This window comes from Haliotis rubra, unplaced genomic scaffold (assembly GCF_003918875.1).
Source record: "Haliotis rubra isolate DU_JTF1 unplaced genomic scaffold, ASM391887v1 Scf1102, whole genome shotgun sequence".
In the NCBI taxonomy this organism is placed as follows: domain Eukaryota; kingdom Metazoa; phylum Mollusca; class Gastropoda; order Lepetellida; family Haliotidae; genus Haliotis; species Haliotis rubra.
In genome coordinates, this window is record NW_025765007.1 from 87,331 (window position 1) to 110,168 (window position 22,838).

The 22,838-nt window shown below is 39.7% G+C and overlaps 2 protein-coding genes across 2 annotated transcripts in view; both read right to left on the reverse strand.

Moving 5' to 3' along the window:
* LOC124286861 (sodium- and chloride-dependent glycine transporter 2-like) overlaps nt 1-1,689 on the reverse strand; it is a 28,250-nt gene extending 26,561 nt beyond the window's left edge. The window contains exon 1 of the mRNA XM_046723309.1: nt 1,618-1,689. The gene's annotated coding sequence lies outside the window, so the exon portion shown is untranslated. The remainder of the gene's footprint in view (nt 1-1,617) is intronic.
* A 2,575-nt stretch (nt 1,690-4,264) lies between these two features.
* LOC124286872 (sodium- and chloride-dependent glycine transporter 1-like) overlaps nt 4,265-22,838 on the reverse strand; it is a 29,157-nt gene continuing 10,583 nt past the window's right edge. The window contains exons 3-14 of the mRNA XM_046723317.1: nt 21,964-22,222; nt 21,665-21,796; nt 20,571-20,844; nt 19,647-19,779; nt 17,298-17,432; nt 15,874-15,977; nt 15,632-15,756; nt 14,917-15,029; nt 13,309-13,408; nt 9,361-9,461; nt 5,813-5,980; nt 4,265-4,500 (exon numbers count right to left, since the gene is read on the reverse strand). Coding sequence (XP_046579273.1) covers nt 4,378-4,500; nt 5,813-5,980; nt 9,361-9,461; nt 13,309-13,408; nt 14,917-15,029; nt 15,632-15,756; nt 15,874-15,977; nt 17,298-17,432; nt 19,647-19,779; nt 20,571-20,844; nt 21,665-21,796; nt 21,964-22,099 — 1,644 coding nt within the window. The 5' untranslated portion in view covers nt 22,100-22,222 and the 3' untranslated portion in view covers nt 4,265-4,377. The remainder of the gene's footprint in view (nt 4,501-5,812; nt 5,981-9,360; nt 9,462-13,308; nt 13,409-14,916; nt 15,030-15,631; nt 15,757-15,873; nt 15,978-17,297; nt 17,433-19,646; nt 19,780-20,570; nt 20,845-21,664; nt 21,797-21,963; nt 22,223-22,838) is intronic.

The following is a 22,838-nucleotide window of genomic DNA, read 5'->3' on the forward strand; positions in this document are numbered from 1 at the left end:
TTTGGTTCGAAAATAATCCATTGACAATCAATTGAACAGCTAACTTCCTTTGTGCTTGCTGTGGCATTGTGCATTGTATGCTGTGTACTGTTTAGAGACAGCAAACTAAAGGTGTTTATAAGACAGAAATTGTGCATTTTTTATGAACATATAGTATATTTCTAAAGATTGTAATTATTCACCGATATTTTAACATTTTAAGTGAGCTGTAGCCCTGTGGAAATAATAGCAATATTTATGTTGGTTAGTGCCAGAAAACCAGACTGAGTTAAAACATGCAGCATGCAGAAGCGTTATTGTATCAACTGTAGTGAAGTATATTCAGCACGATTAATACTCTTGATTGGTTATTGTTTAACGCCGCAATGATCCAGCTATATGACGGCGCTCTGTAAATAATAGAGTCTGGACCAGACAATCCAGTGATCAGCATCGTGAGCATGGATCTACGCTATTGGGATATGATGCCCTGTGTCAACCAAGTCAGCGAACCTGACCACCCGATCCCGTAAGTCGCCTCTTACGACAGCTCGGTTGCTAAAGACCAATTCTAACCTCGGATCTTCACGGGTCCGATAAAATAGAATAAATGTGCAATAAATCGCAAACTATCGATCCTAGTTGTCCTCATATAAGTATTAGTTATACTTTTGAAACATGAACTCTTTCTAAATTCTGTTCAGATTGTCTGATACTGGAAAAATGGGAGCGAATATTCACGTCACGCTAGCTTAATGGAATGTTCATCAAGGCATATTAGTTTAACCGATGATGTTGAGTCTCTAAACCGAACATAATACAAAGAGTCTCGTATATACTTGCTAAACTATATTAGCTTTGCATTATAGATATTATTTTCGACGTTATATTTCTGGGTCTCTATATCAGACATGCCAGGTCGGGTTATCGGGTACTACTCAGTGGTTAATGGCAATAAACAAATAGGAGCCAGGAACTAATCAAGACATAAAGAGTCCTGTAGGTGATAAGCACGATGACATGGAAGCCAGTGCAGATAATATTACCTGCCTAGCGCTTGGAACTTGTTATTATTTTTAATTGTGCTGGCTTTCGTGTCATTGTGCTTAACCATTGGCGTCCCTTGTTAAGTTCCACTACTGTTATCTTATCATTGATGCCTGGATTAATCCGTAGCTTCTATTTGTCTATTGATGTTACCAGTTACCTACTGGCTTCCCTTGTCCCTTCCAATCTTGTCACTGTTGTTGTTTCACATGTACTTATATAGCCACCTGTTTCCTAATCTTTTTCATCTATAAATTCTCGCCTTTAAAAGTATCTTCATTCTTAACGGCCTTTCGCCATAGGACCGATAAAATAAACAACAAGAAATATGTCGCTAATTGCCACATTGAAATTCCCCTCTAAAGTGAGTGAGTTAATATTTAACGTCACATCGGCAATATATCAGCCATATCGTGACGAAAACAATTTATACAATAAAGATAAAAACAGTCTGAAGATGAAAACATTCTGAAGATGAAAACATTCTGAAGAGTAAAACCTGTCAACGATGGACAGTAAAAATACTAGCGTAACACAGACATGAATTGCCCCTCTTAAAAAAGACGAATGTAAAGATGACTGAAACCTTACCTAAACCTCCAGACATGTGTAGGTTTTCCTTCCCTGAATTGAGGCTGTTCACTGATATCAGTTTTTTGTCCCCCTGATATTTGCAGTCACATAACAAGCTATGTTCTGAAATGTTAAAAGCGACCTAAATATATACCTGTGTAGGTGGCGACTCGTGACGGCGCTCCTCCTTACAAAGGCTCCAGTTGATCTCGAAATGTTAGATAGAGGGACATGCGTGTGGAAAATACTGATGTTCTGTTTGAAAGTTTACGTTCAGTCTGCTGACAGCTTGACTCGGGCTGGATATGTAGTTATTATCCCCCGCTGCGCGTTTAGCGCGAAGTGGGGGATATAGTGACCTGCACATAATTTTCAAGGTCACGGTGACACTTTGAAGATTTCAGCATGTTAACCTGCATGTAAAGATGGTCAGCGCGATATCTCAAGAACCATTCATTGGACTTTCTTCATATTTGACACCAAGCTTCATCAAGGGAAGGTGCAAGTTCGGGGATATAGTGACTTGCACATAATTTTGAAGGTCACGGCGACACTTTGAAGACTTCAGCATGTTAAACTGCATGTTAAGATTGTTGGCGAGATATCTCAAGAACAGTTCATGGGGATTTTCTTCATAGACTTTCAAGACTTTCCTTGAATGTTTTTCAATAAGCAATTTCTTTATTACTATTTTTGCATATTTCATACACTAAGACAATTATGTCAAAGTGAGTCTTGAAAATATTTGTGCGTTTGAACAACTACAGAGCAAGATATCAACAGAAGTTGACTGGTCATGTTTTTGTTGACATTTAACTTCATGTTAAATTACGACCTTCACTTCATTAAATAAGTTTGATAACTTGCGGCGGGTGATTATGTCACATTAGTGACAATGCTTGTTTCTAATTTGTATTGTTTACTAGGGTCGTTGCTAACAAGACAATAAGGCACATTTAATTAAATAGTATGATGCTGAAACGCGGATAATCAAATAAATAAGATTCCAGGATTTGGAAATAATGTATTCTCGTTCATTCTCGAAAATTTGAATTAGAAGAATCATCTTCTGGTATTCAGAAAAGAAGAGACGAATTTCCTTCCTTCCAGTTGTGAAAATATCATCTTGACGTGAAACCTCACTCTCTGAAAGTCCTGAGAGGGTACGTAAGTCCCGAAACATTCAACGGAAATTCAAATCTACTAGATTCTTTAAAATATAGTATTTTTGTTATTTTGGTGTTGGCTAAATTTGACCACAATCGCCAGCTGCTGAAGGGTTGATATTAATCCATCTAGGGTTTAAGCAGGTAGCCAAAGTACTGTCCCCATGGTTCCTAGCATAATGATCAGCCTTCAGTTTCTGGCTATCTATAGCCCGTTTTTAATTGTACTGTTGTTTATAGTGATATATTTTTATGATAGATTTAAATTAAGAGCTATGATAATCTAGTATTTATACTGTCCTTCGATGACAGGTTTTTACGTTCTAAATTTATTGATTTTAATATTGATATCAATTGTTCTCGTCACGATATAGCTGCAATGTTGCCGATGTGACACTAAATATTAACTCACTCACTTATTCTCTGAAATGATGTGCATGTGACTTCTAATGTGAATTTGTGAACGTTTGAATGACCAAAGATCAAGCTTTCGACAGTGACAGCAATTTCTGAGTTTCACATGTTGTGTGCAGCTGCACAGGCTGCACGTGCAGTAACACATTGCAAGTCCATAGGCCACCACCAATGACGTCACGTCGCCTGGCATGAGCGTTTGATTGTCTCCAATACTTGCTATGTTCACACCTTTATTTATGCATAAAGACGCTGTCTGCCTATCTTTATATTTTCTGTGTGCACAGTTTCTTTATGTGGCCAGTATATTTGTTTATTTCTTTATTAACGTTCGGGAATCATCCATGATCCATCATGTTACAATAACGTACAGTTTCACTTCCTGGTATTTTAGCGCTTTGCGCATAGGAATGTCAACACCAGTCTTAACAAGTAAAAACTTCTCTCTGGGACATCGGCTTCGCTAATTGATTTTGTAGAAACATTGTGAAACTGTGTACAGTGTAGTCTATTTTGTTTTTATTGATTTGACTTTAACAAAATGGGCCTGTAGATTTTAAAGCCTGTAGACACTGCACTAAATTTCTTAATTTACGTTGCCTTTTCAAAGTTTTTTTGTCACTCATGTCCTTTTCTGTTCTCTCCCTACAGCACTCGTGAAGAGCAGCCTCCTCGGGGTGAGTGCTGGGTAACGCTAACAGCTCTTCCCCCGGGATAGAATGTGTCCACTGCACCACATTGCTGGTCATAAAAGGCGACCGAATTGGGCAACCCGTTTGCCGTTGGTTGCATCCCCGTGTCAGTGGAGGAAGGAATTCTGGCGGTTGAGGGCACTGGTTCCTCGTATCTTCCAACAGCGTTAAACACACACACGCACGCACGCACACGCACATGCGCACATGCACACTAAGAATCTTGCGAACGTGTTTCTTGTTATTCTTTATTGTATTCATAATGAACTTCAAGGCTGACTTCCCAGTTCCACTTATTATTTAAAAAACTTAACAAGATAAGTATGACTTTATATCGTAACACAGGGAAAAGCTTACAACTTAAGATATATCAAGTTTGTCCTGCTGAAAAACTGTAGTTTCTTTTCTTATTTTAAAGCAAAATATACTGAAATTTAAACATTAAGGTAGGATCAGTCCCTATCCAAGGTATCCGTTTACCGGCTCGGATCCTCCGAGGAATCTATTCAGGCTTCAGTTGGTGTCATTAATATCCTTCGTTGAGAAAGCTCTCTTTCAAGATAGATTATCCTGTGTTCGGTTCGAGCGGGGCCCCAGTCGGGGGACGGTTGACTTGCGAGCTTGAGACGCTGTAAAACAGGAAACAGACCAACCGTGAACGTTCGAACGACTTTACAGCATCATCCTTTCAGAATCCTTGTACCGCGAGCGAAAGTGATTTTATTAAAAGTTGTTGAAAATGTATTGTTCAGTCACGCCACTTATTTGGAAGCATATTCTTAGTCAACAAACAATGATCCTACATAATTCACTGGCATACACACCGTCTAATTAGATGTGCACTTATGTAATTGTGCAAGAAAAATGTGTATGTAGGTTCGAATCCCGTATTCGCCCTGATTATGTTTGTAACTTTATAAGCGCTATTTCCTTGCTCGTGGCTTTCGCCAAAGTGATAAACCTGCACACAGGCCATGATATAACTTAACAAACGGTTCAAAACGGCGATGGTGAGGAAGTTTAAGCCAGGTCATGTCAGCAGTATTTCAGCCATATTGTGAAGTTTCTTTAGGTTGAGATTAATTTTAAAAGTACCTTTTTTTACAGCTATCGTCAATCTTGAAAAAGTGTAGCATGTTTCCTTTTATGTAGATATTAAGCATCTTCTTAGGTTACTGACTGACTGACTGACTGACTGAGTTTTGGTTTTACGCCGCTTTCAGCAACATTCCAGCAACATCACGGCGGGGGACACCAGAAATGGGCTTCACACATTGTACCCATGTCGGGATTCGAACCCGGGTCTTCGGCGTGACGAGCCAACGCTTTAACCACTAGGCTACCCCACCGCCCCCCTTCTTAGGTTACACAGTCGTGATGAGAACTACATATTAGATCAAAGAAACCCACATAACTCTAAGATCTACAGTTGTTACCTGGTCATATGCTATTGTTTAGTTCAAAAGATTGTACATGCAAAATAGATCACGGCATCATTATTTGTGTATGAGTTGAATGTTAGACCCCGAAATGATGTAGATATTATGTTAGAATTATCGAAGTCATTTCGAAATCCAACCTAACCGAGATGATTGCAGTTTTCTTTAACATTTTGCCGCATTTTTACCTTCTTTGCAACTTATTACATAAATAAACCTGCCACAAAATATACATATTGTCAAAAGTATTGCACCGCTGCATTTTAAGTGACACTGAGAAACCAAATGGCACGTATAGTCAGTCCTCCATAGAACAATCTGTATATTGCCACACAGTCTGCAAGAACTCTATTACATTAATATCTAAATCAAACCACCACAAAAATTTATACTTGAGCTTTGATTGATAAATGTGTTCACTACCTCTGACTTTCTGGAATTTGTTTCTTCAATACCCTCCTCTTTAATACCTATGGCATACGGTACCACCCAGTAAACATACCTGCATGATCGTCCCATCCCTCTGAACAACCTCGTAGATCAGCACCACCAGTATCGGTGCAGCCATGAAGACCGCCATGAGGATTCCAACAACTTTGGCGTAGAAAGGATACACGTATGCTCCATAACTGGGCGGGTCGTATTTGAAGAGAGACAGGATCAGACCCGCCTGAAGAACATATAGGACTTAAATCATGGGCTACACGATCAAATGAGAAAATAGATCAGAGCCTTCTGAGAAACGGAGGGTGGTTCATGGAAAGTGATATAAGAGAACAGCCAGCGTGTAGAAGTTAATAAACGTGGATGGGCGTGTCGAACATGACGAGATCAACCTAACCTAACTGACGTAATTCGGCGGGGAGTTCATGAAGTCAAGTAAAAGTTCCTGTGGACCTTGTAATTGTCGTAGTTTTTAAATTTTTTTTTTATTGTTCCAAATGTGATGAGTACAAAAACATGATGAGTACAAGCATATAGAGGAATGTGTGCACATACAAGCTAGTGGGCTCAATAGCGATATAGTAAACTAAGTACATTGAATATCAATGTTAGTGATATGTTCTTTGTTTAATAGTCATTCAGGGTTAAATTCAGGGATGAGAGGAAACCATTTGACTAAAAAGCTTTCAACATTATTATTTCTTCTGGAGATGAATGATTCAGTGGTAAATATGTTTTTCAATATCCTTAAGTAATTATCAACTTTTGGAATAGTTTTTGTCAAAGAGCAAGTGTAAATATATATCTTAGCAGATAAGATTATGCGGTTCAATAATGGGTTCTTACCTAAAAAGCCAAACCAAATCAAAGATTTTGTCAAATTAAGTGTTTGGATACGTTTCGTAATCCACTGTTCAAGTTTCTTCCAGAAAGTATTGGTTTCATCACATTCCCAATATACATTGCGTAAGGTTTCAACAGAATCATTACACAAAGAACATATTGTATTGTCCACCAGATTCATTCTAAAAAGTTCTTTTTTGGTATAAACAATTCCGTGAAGAAATTTATATTGAAAATCTAACAGTTTCACATCTCTTGAATTTTTTCTACAAGTATGAAAAATCAAATGCCAATCAAAATCAATACAGTCAAATAATGTTTCCCATTTTGGCACATGAGAGGTTTAACATTTTCAGATAACAATTTATCATAGAATAATCTTGAACCTTTTCTTGGGGATATGAAATCCTTTTGGAGTGAATTTATTGTGAGGTCATTAATGTTTATATATCTATATTCCTTTAAAGTCTTTTTCCAAGGTTCAGGTAAAATATATATAACATATCCAAGATCTAAGTGAGTACCTTTTATATCAAATTTAAGCTTCAGTTGATCAAAGGATATAAACCCATGTTCATCACAAAGATCTTTGATCGTCAAGATTCCACTTTTAGCCCAGTGACTAATGATGTGATTTGTGTTTTTAAAATTGTTATTCAACCATAAAGGTTGGGCTAAGATTTCATTAATGTTCTCTGCATCTATGGTATTTTTGATACAATATAATTTCCATGCTTTTAATACGTCTTTCCAAAAAGGATTATCAACTGCAACTATATTCTGAAAATTTGCTCCATATTTTAGCATATCCTTAAAAGGAAAATTGCATGGGTTATCAGGATTTGTTTTTTTAAGTATAGTTTGAGTGTAGATGGTTTCATTGCGTTAACAAAGGTTTTAAGATCAATCATCCGTAGGCCCCCATTTTGTAATCTTTTTTTAAAGTGCTCCGTTTGATTTTGTCATTTTTGTCATTCCAGATGAATTTACAAAATACTCTCTCAAGCGCGGTGAGAAAATCATCTGGAGGGGTAGGTAAAGTGTTAAAGATATGAACTAATTTTGAAAGAGCCAATGTCTTAATAACAGTAATTTTCTCTATCAGCGTCTAATGTCTTTTTCTCCAAGTTGCTAGTAATCTATTAATTTCTTCTAGTCTTTTCTTTGTGTTTATAACCCATAAATCATTCAAATCCGGAGTAAATTTCATTCCTAATACTTCAAATTGTTTTCTTTGCCATTGTATATTCAAATCTTCACATAGTAATTGTCGTAGTTGGGCAGGTCGAACATGAAGTCAGACTAGATGTGAGCTGAATTTGCAACATACATGCAATGTAACTAGACGGGTTGTACATGAAGAGACAAGATCATAGACTTTTTAGGAGCATAACGTAACTCTCCGAGGGCTTCCTGAAGATAGAAACTATCTGTCTCTGGACCTCAAGGTAATTGACGTTTTGAAGTTTATCATATAGAAATCTCATACACATGTATGTTGGTGAATGCAGACTTATGCAAACGTCTCAGACTTAGCGCACATAACTGCAGACAAGTCTAAAATGTGGGTCTTTACATTTGGGATCATTATTTCAGAGGTGACAGGCACTTAGACCGGGACGAAAATGTAAACAACTAAGGGAGGTAACTCCAATGTTATAGCTTTCATTCTTTCTACTGACATTGATCTTGTACTAAATAGCTTAACTAATAATCAGCAAACCCACTGCAACAAGTCACAGTTGATATGAAAAATTTCTGTAAGTCATTGCTAGAAAGCATATATTTAGACAGCTGAAGACAACAGTATCTTGTTCTAAGTGGAACCTTTGACATGAACCTGCATTGACATCTTAGGAAATATCATGCAACAATTTTGAATGTCACATTTGAATAGGGGAATAACTACCTGTCACAGTTTTACATACATTGTCACTCCAAACAAATATTAAGAAGATCAAACTATGCATTGGCATAGGTATTTCACATCAGTAGCCTAGAATGAATATATAGAATTAATATGTTTTCATTTGGTTCATCTGAATGTTGGCATCGATCAGCATTAATCTATTACACTTGAGACGTCATGAACATATTCATTCTGTACAGGCTGGGGTCACGTACACACGGAATAACAGGGGTGACTAATGTTTTAATGCTGTGCAAATGATCTTGATACCGAAATGCATTTGTTGTGGTCCATGATATTTTACTATCCTCTTTGTCACCAGAAACTGAAAAGCATAGCATCTGAAAATGAAGGTAAACTGAATATGTGTCCTGTCTTGACAATGTATAACGACATATTTGTCAAGGATATATCCTTCATGTAAATCGACTGTAGGTATGCATGTTAACGGTTATGTCAACGTAATGGGTATACAGAGGGAATGACAGGAAACTGCATTATGGCGTCTGGTGTATGGGGAATAGGTGAACTTAAAAGCATGATCGATGACGGGATTAACTAAGTAAGCTGACTATTGGGACCGTTCATAATTATCGCTTGGGGATGGTTTGGGTAGGTGATGATTTTAAGGATGGTCATATATTTTGTACCACATGTACTAGGTGTGTGTGTGTGTGTGTGTGTGTGTGTGTGTGTGTGTGTGTGTGTGTGTGTGTGTGTGTGTGTGTGTGTGTGTGTGTGTGTGTGTGTGTGAGGGGAAGGGGAGGGGCACCATTGATTTTGTACATGATATGCAGGTGGATTGGGGGTGTCACTTACTTTGTACATAGAATTTAGGGGGTTTGTCTACTTACAAACAGGATGGCAGGAGTGATGTAAGATAACAAAATGCTCAACACCATCGGGGTTCTTCGCCCAAGCATCATTTCCACGTCCAAACTAAACCGCTTGGAACCTGAAACGAACATCCATTGTTACACAGAATATTTTTGATGCGTTACTTTGTTTTGTTACAGATAACGGATCAGTAACGAATCATACGATTTTATAGATAACAACTTCATGTTTATCGCGACGTTTCGATGTAGATCCTTACAAGATTCTTAACAATCTACATCGAAACGTCACTCAATGCCATAAACAAGAGGTTGTTATTTATCAAGTCACATGCTTCGTTATTGACTCGCCACCTTGGGAATGCTGGGTCATGAAACAAACACAAAATAAGATGAAAAAACCCTTGAGATATGGTATGTAACTTCATGTTTATCGTAGAAAAATATGACACTTGTGCGATCCCAACACATTTTTGTTTTCTTTTTAATAAATTCATAAAACCTCACACACGTCATTGCTATCAGTGTTCTAGGGAAGGTAACTCTATTATAAATCCTATCACAGGCTTTGTTCACTTGAATCCAGTAAATCCATCTACACCTTTAAGTGCTGTGGAATGGCGATTCTCTGCAGACTGTCGAGAAGAGGCTTGAAGAAGCGTTGTAGCGGACGTAACTGCAATCTTCCTCTGCGTGTGAGAGCCTGTGCCGACGTGAGAAGACCTAGTAGACGTTGACACTCTCTTATTTGTACTGGAGTGTTGAGAGCGTCTGGCAGACTCAACTGGATGCTCAACCACCGGTCTTCTGGAACCATGATGCAGTTCTTTCCTGATGTCGAGTAATTGGAGATATTAAGACGGCTCTAGCTCTGATTTCACGAGGTTTACTAGCTAGCCCAGCTGCGTCAGTAGTTGGATGGAAAATTGCAGTTGACGTCTGAGTTGATCTGCTAGTTGATGCACCTGGATTCCATTGTCTACGTAGAATGCACTGCGCAGTAACCGCTGATGTAGATACGCAACGATGGGCTTGGTTACACGTGTAAATAGCCACGGGGCCGAGGAAATGCCAAAGGGGAGGACCCTCCTCTGGTAGTGCTGCCCTTGATACAAGAATCGTAGATACTTCTTCGAGGCGGGATGTATTGGGATGTGCAGGTAGGCGTCTTGCAGACTGATGCTGGCTAGGTAGTCGTCTGGTCTGGTGAGATGTCGCAGTTGTGGTAAATGCAGCATCTTGAACTTGTCCCGTTTCAGCAAGCAGTCTAGGGTGAAACGGGTTATGTTGTAGATGAGGCAGAACTTCTCCTTGGAGTTGTTTTCGGTACCAGGAAAATTGGAGAGTAGAAACCTGGGGTGAGACCTGGATCCAGGATTTCTACGGCGTTCTTTGCAAGCAGCGAGTCGATGGTAAAGATGTACCTGCGGGTTGACAGTGAGTGGAGGCGTCGCCTTGAACTGCATCCTGTACCCTTCGCGTAGAACTTGAACGTCTTCCAGTATTCTCCAATTCTCCCAGGAGCAGCCTAGACGTCCACCTACGGTTGACGGTTGCACAGGAACGGCTGGGAGTGGAACGGACGAGTCGTTCCGAACCTGAACTTCAGTGACGGGATGACCTGGAGTTAGGATGACCTAGGATGAGTTAGAGATTTAGACTTTCCACCCCGAGATGCCGGATATTACTTCTCCTTGGCCTGCTGTATCCCCGAGAATCTGGACCGAAACTCGTTGCGTTGAGATGACTGCCAGAACGCGTTGGTCATGGTCTGGACCGACTTGATAAACATCTGATCCTTGGAGTCCTGGGATACCTCTCTGGACATTTGCCGGATACCACCGTCAAACAAGGTAGGAGCTGCCCAATGCTTGCGTAGGAGAGGCTTCGTGTAAAGATCGGGCCACGTACAGGATGTGAGGAGACCTTGCCGACGTAACAGGGTGATGCCCGCCGATGTAGATGTGAGGTGGTTAATAAACTCCTGGTCCTTCCTCTGCGTGACGAGCACTGACAGGAGCATCCGTTCTTGGTCGGTCCTCGGGTTCTTGAATGTGTTAATCATCACCTCGTTGATACCACGGGATCTTGCCAAGCCAAAGAACACCCTCCTAGTAGTGGTATCCAGCTGAGCCAACTCCGTATCCTCTACCCTGTAGCTGCGTGACTTCGAGCCGCTGAGTAGAGACAAGTCCTCGTCTATCTCTGGCACCTTGACAAAAGGTTCCATATTATGTAGCGGGCACCTTCTGAAACTGCTCCTTGGCTTCTTCTTAAGCCAGGACTATGCTATGAACTCAGTTCCATCGTTCAGAAGGATATGAACCCAAATATGGTGAGAGCGATTTCTGAGGATTTTATTCAGGAACGATATGCAGAGTTTACACACATTTATACTGCCGCCTCCAAGGATTCGGCCATGATCCGTGATGCTGGTGCTTTCTGGATCCCCGATTACATTATCTCCGATGTGTTCAGGCTTCATGATTATATATCAGTTTTTGCAGCAGAACTCATAGCAATTCTACAAGCACTGAGATGGGTGGATAAATATAATCACCAAGCAATCATTTTTACTGATTCATTGTCAGCCATAAAGGCTATTGAGTCTATAGTAAAATGGGTCCAGATATGATATTGTTTATGAAATTTTGAAACTGAACACATATTTGAATACTAAATATATCTCATGTGATATTGTATTGGTACCAGCTCATGTCGGTTTGTAGGGTAATGAAACAGCAGATAATCTTGCCAAGTCAGGATTGCTAAAGGATGAGGTTGATAACTTTGAATTCTTTCCTTGCCAAAGATATTTCGAAAGTGCTATTCGGAGGTCGGTCTCCATTCAATGGTAAAACTTGTGGGATGTTGGATCTACTGGAAGACATATGTACATATGTATCTGTCCTTCCGTAACAAAAAGTTGTAAAATTCGCCGTCGTAAGAGGCGTGATGAAGTTGTTTTAACTAGGCTTTTTCTTGGTCACTGCACACCTAATGCCTACAGAAGTATTGTTGATAAAGAAGTATCACCTCTTTGTGACCAATGCAGTGATAAGACTACCTATTGGAGTGTCCCCGTTATATTAACATCAGACAAAATCTTAGAAGTGCCGTGCTCGAGAAAAGCGATGCATTCTCCCTTGCTGCAACATTGGGCCCCAACATCCTATACGGTTCAATCCAAAGGGCTATATTAGAGAATGTTACTGATTCAGGCAAATATGAGACAATCTAAGCATATGTCGGCACATTAAACCAAATATAGGTATTGCTTTTAAACCGTTTTAACATTTCTTTTTCAGTTTGATTTTCTGCTTCTTTTATTGAACGAGCATCATGTTTTTGTGTGTTTGGCGCAAATACATCCTACTCTGTTCCAAGTCGCCCTAAAACTATATCACCACCACCACCACCATCACAGGCAATGCCATGCCAAAAAAGTAATAGAAGTAATACTCCGATTACAATCATTATGGAAAACTGTTGAACACCTTTTGGATGAAGCTGATCATGTCCTTCCAAAGGATGGGAAAATGACCGTTAAGGATCGTGGTAACGGGTCAATTTGTTATATCTCTCCATGAAATATTTATCAATAACCAGTAAATGTAACAGGAGTGTATCTAATGAGACGAGGTAGCGAATTTCCACCTTGTTTTTGTTCTGAAATTCACAAACTTTGTGTTTATAATGTCACAACACACATAACTGAAAATGCGTAAGTGACCGATTTACATAGGGGCTTTGTCTCCATTGTCTTTGCGGAATCAAACACCATATGAAACGTGAACATCACGCTTACCTTTCTAGACAGCAAGACATTTCAGGGCAATCATTTCGTCGATAATTTAAAAGTTGAGTTTATTTTTTCAGCTCGTATTATGCACATATATCACAGCGACTGGATCATTAGTAACACAAAGAACAGACATAGACAACATAGGTATATGTATTCCGTACCATAGATCCAGCTTATTACCACACACTCAAGACAGCCAATCAGTAGCACACTAAAGGAGGAGGCATACCAGTCTAGTAGTTGGAAAAGGTAGACTCCACCCTGAAGAAATGTAATAGGAATATATAATGTTAAACAACATAAATATCTACATCCCAATTTCGATCAATTTCTTGACTGGACCAAAGATAAAACAATTTACAGAAACACATTAAATACTGATACTGTAATAATATTCTTATGACATGAACAGTATCTGATTTATAAACTAAGGTTTACTTTGAAGGGATGGCTTGTAAAGTACGTTCATGACGAACATACTTATAAAGAACTTAAAGAACTGACAGATATAACAGATGTCCTACCTACGCAATCCCACCGTCCTACCGTCAGTAAAGTACGTTCATGACGAACATACTTATAAAGAACTTACAGATATAACAGATGTCCTACCTACGCAATCCCACCGTCCTACCGTCAGTAAAGTACGTTCATGACGAACATACTTATAAAGAACTTACAGATATAACAGATGTCCTACCTACGCAATCCCACCGTCCTACCGTCAGTAAAGTACGTTCATGACGAACATACTTATAAAGAACTTACAGATATAACAGATGTCCTACCTACGCAATCCCACCGTCCTACCGTCAGTAAACGTTCATGACGAACACGTTCATGACGAACATACTTATAAAGAACTTACAGAGAATAACAGATGTCCTACCTACGCAATCCCACCGTCCTACCGTCAGTAAAGTACGTTCATGACGAACATACTTATAAAGAACTTACAGATATAACAGATGTCCTACCTACGCAATCCCACCGTCCTACCGTCAGTAAAGTACGTTCATGACGAACATACTTATAAAGAACTTACAGATATAACAGATGTCCTACCTACGCAATCCCACCGTCCTACCGTCAGTAAAAGTACGTTCATGACGAACATACTTATAAAGAACTTACAGATATAACAGATGTCCTACCTACGCAATCCCACCGTCCTACCGTCAGTAAAGTGCGTTCATGACGACCATACTTATAAATAACTTACAGATATAACAGATGTCCTACCTACACAATCCCACCGTCCTACCGTCAGTAAAGTCCGTTCATGACGAACATACTTATAAAGAACTTACAGATATAACAGATGTCCTACCTACACAATCCCACCGTCCTACTACTCGTCAGTAAAGTACGTTCATGACGAACATACTTATAAAGAACTTACAGATATAACACCCAATTTAAACTAAAAGTAATCCCCACCACTGACAAGTACACACCCGAAATATTACCAAAAACAACAACAACAAAACAACAACCAAAAAAAACCCAACTGCGTTGTAAGGAACATCTCCCCCTCTTTCAAAAATTCCTTGAACAATCTCCGAATCTTGGATAATGAACTAGAAGGTACAATCTAGATAGACATACGTAGAGGCACATCTACCAGTGGAGTGGTTCATGTATAAAGATATTACTTTACATACATATATATATATGTCTAGATGTCTGCGACAAGTACAACTCGCTATTTTAATACTGACTTGAAAATGTACTAATTCACTATGAATAATGTCGAGGGAAATATTTACCACAGTGTCGATCCCTAAAGACAGCAGTGTGAGGAAGAACAGGACAGACCACAGTTGTGGCAAGGGTAGCTGGGCTAAAGCTTCAGGGTAGATGATAAAACCAAGTCCTACTCCTGGTAATAGAACATTTGGTTAAATCAATCGGATGGAACGGCATCTCAACAATATAGGTAAATACTTTGAGTAAAAACATCAATTGGTTATCGGAAATTACGATGTAACATATGTTATATTTGGGATTACACTTTCTTAGTAAAGTACAGATTCTAGTACTTTTGTTGGGTTGAGTCCCATCCGGGATTCAATACCACACCCTCAGAGTCAGGCACCTAATCGCAAGCACACAAAGTCAACAGCCTAACCCGCTCAGCCAGCGCGACTTCCACAAAAATGGACGTCGGACAACTGGTAATCTAGACTGCAGACTTTGTGTGCCCCTCTGATAAGTTTAAATTGGCACGGATCCCTCGGCCGAAAGCTGTGATTACACAATGCCATTTAGAGAGTGGTCAAATGTAACGTATGTTATATTTGGGATTACAATTTCTTAGTAAAGTACTCTTAGAAAAGTACAGATTCTAGTACTTTTGTTGGGTGGAGTGCCATCCGGGATAATCATAAAATTACGATGTTCTTAAAAACTCGTAAACATTAATAGGAACGGCACTGAAAGAAGTGCAGACTTACATCTAAAGTATTGTTATGGATGGCATACCTGAAGATACCACCTCCGATAACGGTACCTGTGCTCTGTGAGCCAGAAATCCAAGAGTAGAGAACATTACCAATCCACAAAATATACTGGTCGCTTCTCCGACGATTGTCAACAGTGCCACGTCTCTAAATCCAGAATACAAAACAATCTATAAAGCAGAATAAGGGGTAAGTGATGCCAATAAGAGCTATAATAATTCGGAAGTTGTACAAGGATGATAATAGGGTATAATGTGGAATTACCTGAGGTAATTGTTATTGAATTTGTTGTAACTGCTAAAAGTGATCAGTGTGCCAAACGTTGTACCCATTGAATAAAAGGCCTGGAGAAGAGCTTCCAACCATACCTGTTATAAATATACATGATTAAATGTGATGGAGTATCAAGAATGAACTTTCTGGTAAAAGGAACTATAACGATTCTTGTGTAAAACCTCTAATTAACATTTATTCGAATGACATCTGGTTCTTATGTTAAATGTGATATTTGGTTAGTAGGTCGTGACCATGTTCAATTTCTTGTTTCCTAATTCACTAATTACATCTAATTGATATATAGTTTAAATGTTAACCATTGACAATTTAGCTCTCTTGAGAATTATATAATATTATCTTAATATTTCCCTGACTGTATAATAGTATGGTCAGAATGTACGTAGGGGTATCAGCAAGGCGGTCTCTAAATGTGGTCCTTGCAGTTTGGAGACGCCTGAGCTGTGCAACAATAAATGTGCTGCGGGTAGAAGAACGTAGAATATATTCTCAAAAACTGTAAGTTGATGATACATTTTCTGTAGCTACAGTTTTCGGCCCCAAAACCATGTATCACTCTGCACAGGGATCTTCTTCATGGAAAATGTAATCTATGAGTGTTAATTTTACTGCTTTGTTTATTGAAGTTCATGTTTCGGGAATGCAAATGCTTGCGTCTTGTTTAAGTTTTCTTAACGATTTCCTGTTGTTTGTTGCAATGCAATACTTACTGATTCGAAAGAAAGTAATTCAATATGTTTGGTGGCCCACGTCGCCCTTAAACTGTAACACGAAAACGACGACCACCATGCGACACGGTTTCCGCAATAGCCCGATATTGTATGAGCGCATCGATATAATAACAGACTCATGGGCTTATACGCAACTTTGCAGATGAAAGTCCAGAATGCCCACGCAAGAAAACAAACAAAAAACTTGGGCAGAATACAAATGTTGGCGCTCGTAAGAGCCAGTCACAGGTACTTCTGCTGCACCCGTCGTTTCTTATTATTTTGTTGATGGTAAGACGAAATTTAGGAAATTGTCACCGTCAGACAATGAATTATGTCAAACAGCAGATCTCACCACCCTTGCTCTTTCTTCAATCGTTGATATTGACATATAACTATTACAATGGGGGAGTGTGGTTATGACAACCCTTGAGGCTCTTCACGACAAAATTTAATTTTGCAATTTACCAAACATTTATAGATCTCATGATAGGTCTCATGAAGCAAGTCACAAGGCATTTGACAGTTTTTCAAGGATGTAGGACAAAATCATAATGCCAATGTTGAAAGTTCTATACTGGTACAGAAGTGAGTGTCAACCGGGTGACATCAGTATGGCACGGATTGTATGAAGAACCACTGAGCTAGTTCATGTGTACTGCGTTGAGAAGACACTTATTTTACCGTAACTGAGCCAAGTCGTGAGAAGTCGGGGCGAATGAAATACAGAAGACCATCGCCAGATCCCGGCATCATGCACGATCTGATCAGCAACACCGTCAGGAGAACGTACGGCATCAATGCAGTCACATAAGCAACCTGTAAGGCAGACGTTAATGGCTAACGTTACATACAATACGAAGATCAATCCGTCCATTTCCAGAAAAAACATAGTCTTGTAGTTTGCATCTGTGTATGTTCCAGAATCTCCAGTCAGCGAAACGTATCTCAGCTAGATGGAGCAGGTGCTGATTAAACTCTGGAAGCTCGTGTGTCATTGTCACAACCAAGTTTAATAAAACCCGTAGTCCAGGCGTAAGCGAGCGAACAAGTGTATATGAGCATGGGCTTGCGCGCAGGAAAAGCATGCAGCACGTGCGTGTGTCCTACATAGGCTGGTGAGGCGGTAGTTTGGGTGCACAGCGAGTTTAGAGAGCGTTGTAGTGATCAGTGCTTCCGCACTCGTACATCGGGTTTCATCGGATTGGCCATCCAGTGATACTCGCATGTTTTCGGGTGTGATCGGGGCACGTGATCAACTTACCCGCCAAATCTGACAGGTGACAGCTGTCAGATCGAGACAAGACACTGACCAGAACGGACGCTAATTGCAGAACTGACAGAACCCTTGATCTCCCCATCCATCTACGCTTACGAAGCAAGGATAAGCGCCTTTCCCTAACACTAAGCTTTCACAACAGCGTCCCCGTCGTCATATTTGGTCGCTTGGACGTGAGTACATTTATTTATTATCATTAGAACTAATATTGCTGTTAGGTTCTATATTTGTGGAACATTTCATGGTCACTTGGGCGTAATATAGAAGTGATAGAGTATTGTTTATGGTTTCTATTATTTGGTTAGAATGTTTAATTCTTTGCAGTGAACGTGAGTATGATTTTGTGAATGATTTTTATGCGAATACAATGTAGGCTTTGTGTATGAAATCTGAGTATTCGAGGAAATTGTATGATTTGCATTGATGCGTGAAATGTATGATAGCGTTATATTACAACTCGTGTAATATTTATTTGTCGTGAATTTTTAAGGAATTGTTTGCAATAGTCAATTAGGTAATATAACCATAAAAATGTTGAAAGCATACATGTGTTGGTCTGGTTTCGGAGTGTAAGCACTATAATGTAGTAATATCGTGAAATGTAGTGCGTTGTATTTATTATTCACGTCAAATGTTACAGCAAAAGCCTACTGATGGGCGTGTATGTGTGAAGTCGTGACACCGACTCAGTAGATGGAGCTTCATGACGTGAGCAGACCTAGCCTGGGATGGGTGCATGATGGCGACGTGATGGCGACGATGTCCCATGGGAGTCTTGACCTTAGCCAGGTCGGGTATGTGTAACCCTGGGATATTCAAGCCGGTTGCCGCCTGAGTCGAATACCCCCTTCTTACACGTGTGTGTGTACCAGACCTGGAGAGGATCCAGCGACAGAGGCCTAGATGACGACGCATCTGACTCTTGTGTGACCTTCATGTGTGCGACATGAACGGACATTTAACAGTACCATCCTTTAACTGAACATTTTAATCAGTTTAATATTTATGTGTTGGCACAGATAGATATTGTGAATATGGTTGTACGAACCATTTATTTCATGTATGATATGTTGTCATAGTAGTGAATAATAAGTACATGTAATTAAAGTGTGGATATTATTGCTTAGTTTATTATATTAAGTAACTTGTGTGTGTTTGTGTACACGTAGAAGTGTGGGTATGTAAAGTAATTGCTTGTCCGTGTGAGATGAGGTGTTTTGAAATGAGTGTTGGGAAGGTGTTTTTTGAGAGTTGGGTGAAACTTAGACTGTAGTGTGAGTGAGTGAATAGGGTTTACTTGTAGGGGTTATGCAAGGTGTGTACAGTGAGTGCGAAGATAAATGTTTCATGTGTGGAAGTGTGTGTGTTGTAATATATGTTGAATAAACTTATGTTGTTAATCTTCATACTTTGTTTTCTTGTGATGTTGATGATGACGCTCTAGGGCTATTCCGTGACAGTCATATTTTGTTGACAGTTGGTGTGTATGCCTGGTCCTAAAACTACACAATACGCATAGGAGCTCCTGTTGCGGTAAGTGCGATATTTGTAAGTTATATATGTATGGATTAGTTAAACAAATATATCGACACAGGACAATTGCCATGACGGTTATCCCACATGTACACGGGACGCGATTGTATATGGCATTTTAATGATACATGTTCCACACTTCTAGTGATACAGTGCGACCCTTCATCAGGTACCTTTGTCAGAGATAGTGATAGAACAGCATGCTTTTGTAACCAGCCTACCTTCCCTACCGACTTCACACCTTTCACCATACACAGAAACAAAATGGTCCAGCAACATAGGAGACACAAGATGATGTGGGGCTGCACAGACCCGAAGTTGTCGATCCCAGTTGACGCTCCCAGGGCTTTGATCCTTTCAACATAAATGTTTCCATAGGATTGGTTGGACGTATACGGAGAGGCAAACAGTACTGATCTAAACCTTGCATAATTCGCAGATATTTGGCGCAAAAAAATTCCAAGCCTTGGGAAAGAAACTGGTAACGTTAATTCTGGATGTGCACATAATCCTTAATTCGCAGTTGCCGGTTGGTTATTCTAACACTATATCACCCATAGTTATTCGCCGGACCAGTGAAGATGCGGGATGGAATTGGTCATCAGCAAATCCATGCTCGTCGTAAGAGGCGACTAACGGGATCGGGTGTTCAGGCTCGCTGACTTGGTAGACACATGTCATCGCTCCCCAACTGCTTAGATTGATGCTCATGTTGTTGATCACTGGGTTGACTTGTACAGACTGGGTTATTTACAGCCCGCCGCCATATAGCTGGAACATTGCTGAGTGACGCGTTAAACAGCCAACTAACCAAACAAAACAGGGTTATTTTCTGCGTAAATACAGAAAATCGTCCGTTTGCCCATTTCAAATTTTACTGGATAACGTCATGTTTACTTTTGGCGACGTCCATATAGGACCACAATGAAATGGGCCTTGTCACAATCATTATCTCACAATGGAACAATTGCTATAAAGTTGCTTATAATTTAAAATATATTCACCATGATCTTTTTATTTATGGACAATCAATATGGGATGTTAATCTTTAAATTAAATGTGTGTGGCTAAATATTTCTAAACATAGGCCCTGCCTAATTTGGAGATAAGCTGGTGAAGCTTGGATAAAACTGATCAAAACATACTGCCAGTATTCCTCAGCTGCAGTCAGCGTTGAGTTTGGCTTTCTCCACACGGCGGTTTGCAGAAGTTGATACTCTACAGTACTGTTGAAGTAGACTTCGGATGAACCATTGGTTACCTTATTGGTACATACTGGGGTATTCCACCAATTGTAACACGTTGTCCAGGGCAAGGAAGACCTGAACGATTGGCTTAGATAGAAAAGTGCCCAAGCCATGATTAATGTGTACGGCATGAGTCCAAAGATGACAGTTAACAGTTGAGAGATTCCGATTCCTGGAACAGTAGGGATTTTTGTATATTGTAATATGGCAGCTGCATCGTGAAGATTCAGTAGAGGGGAGTGTTATGGAAATTGGTACATTACGTTACTTGTGAAGGCAAGGGTAATATAGAACCTTCCAGAACAACAGAGACCTATTCAGCATTGGATGGAACTTTCTTAGAAAGTGTTTTAGATTATGCTGTTGAGCAAGCGGAGTGCTCCATCATCTCGCTTTACATAATATAGATCTGATTTTGTGTTCATCTTGGATATCCAGGGTAGGCTATTTTAGAAGCTTTCCTACTGCTAGGTGAATATTGTTGTCACTGGCTTTGTTGTCACTACAAGTGAGTGAGTGAGTTTAGTTTTACGCCACACTCAGCAATATTCCAGCTATATGGCGGCGGTCTGTAAATAATCGAGTCTGGACCAGACAATCCAGTGACAAACAGCATTAGCATCGGTCTGCGTAATTGGGAACCGATGACATGTGTCAACCAAGTCAGCGAGCCTGACCACCCAATCCCGTTAGTCGCCTCTTACAACAAGCATAGTCGCCTTTTGTGGCAAGCATGGGTTGCTGGAGATATATTCTTCCCCGGATCTTCACGGGTCTGTCACTACAATGGCTGTTATGATTCATGCTGCCTTTGTAAGTGTATTGCCACTCTATAGTGCACTAGCATTAGGATTACTTTGCAGTGATGTGTATTCGATTCGTTCCCGATAAAATAATTTGTTGCATTTAAATAAATCCCATTTTCTACAATGTTTGACTGGGCTTTTGAACACACGTGTGCTTATGTAATATACATGAAATGAAGTGGTCACCTTTAAAAAGAGGGCATACAACCCAGACATGGGCGGCACTCCTGCTGGTGAACTGTCCCATGGAAACCTCCAGGAAGAACAACGGAACACTGCATGTGATGATAGCCGTGAAATATGGGATGAGGAAGGCACCTGCAAAATGTGTTTGAGGACGATTACAATGTTTCTACAGGTAAATAATTTAATCCATCAGTAAGGAGAATTGCATTAATGCATTAATTACTCTTTAATGAAGTCATATCAAAATGAATAATCTTTGTATATAATTGCGTTTCAGGTAGTAGTTCGATTGCACTTACCGCCACCGTTTCTATTACAAAGATAGGGGAATCTCAAGAGCGAGCCATATCCAACACAGAAACCAAGCAGAGACAAAATGCCCTCTCTCTTCTGAACCCAAGTTTCTTTCATTGATCCCTGCCTTTCCTCGGGCATATTGAAACGAGTGAACTCGGCCCAAATCCCTGATCAGTGAAAGGATAGTGTATATGCGATACTCTACCGATCGTGTAACCTTCAGCTAAAAGTCCGGTTGAATCTTTTGGTAGGCCAGAAACACTGTAATGGTATAGGCATCGTGTATTCATGTATGCAAAACAATTGAGTCTTGTGAATCTATATGATATACAATGAATGAATACATATTCATGTATTAACGTTGCTTCTAACATGAGCGAACAAACCTGATCGTGTTTAACCAATACCATTACAAAGAAACAATGAATTAAATTGTTATATTTCAATACAAGTCATGCATAGGTAATACGATGTAACTCAATAGAACATGTGGTACATTTAGCAAGACACAAATAATTGACTGAATGAGAAGAATTGAGAAAGTGATGACTATGATTAGTTTTACGCGGCACTCAGCAATAGTCCAGCTATATGGCTACGGTCTGTAAATAATCGAGTCTGGATCAGAAAATCCAGTGATTAACAGCATGAGCATCGATCGTCGCCGTTGGGAACCAATGGCATGTGTCAAACAAGTCAGCGAGCCTGACCACCCGCTCCCGTTAGTCGCTTTTTACGACAAGCATGGGTTACTGAAGATCAACATTCTAACCCGGACCTTCACGGGTCCTATGATTATTATCTCAATCCCAATCATTTCCAGATGAGTCTTTTAACATTTTTTTCGAATAATAATTATATACCATTTGTAACTTTG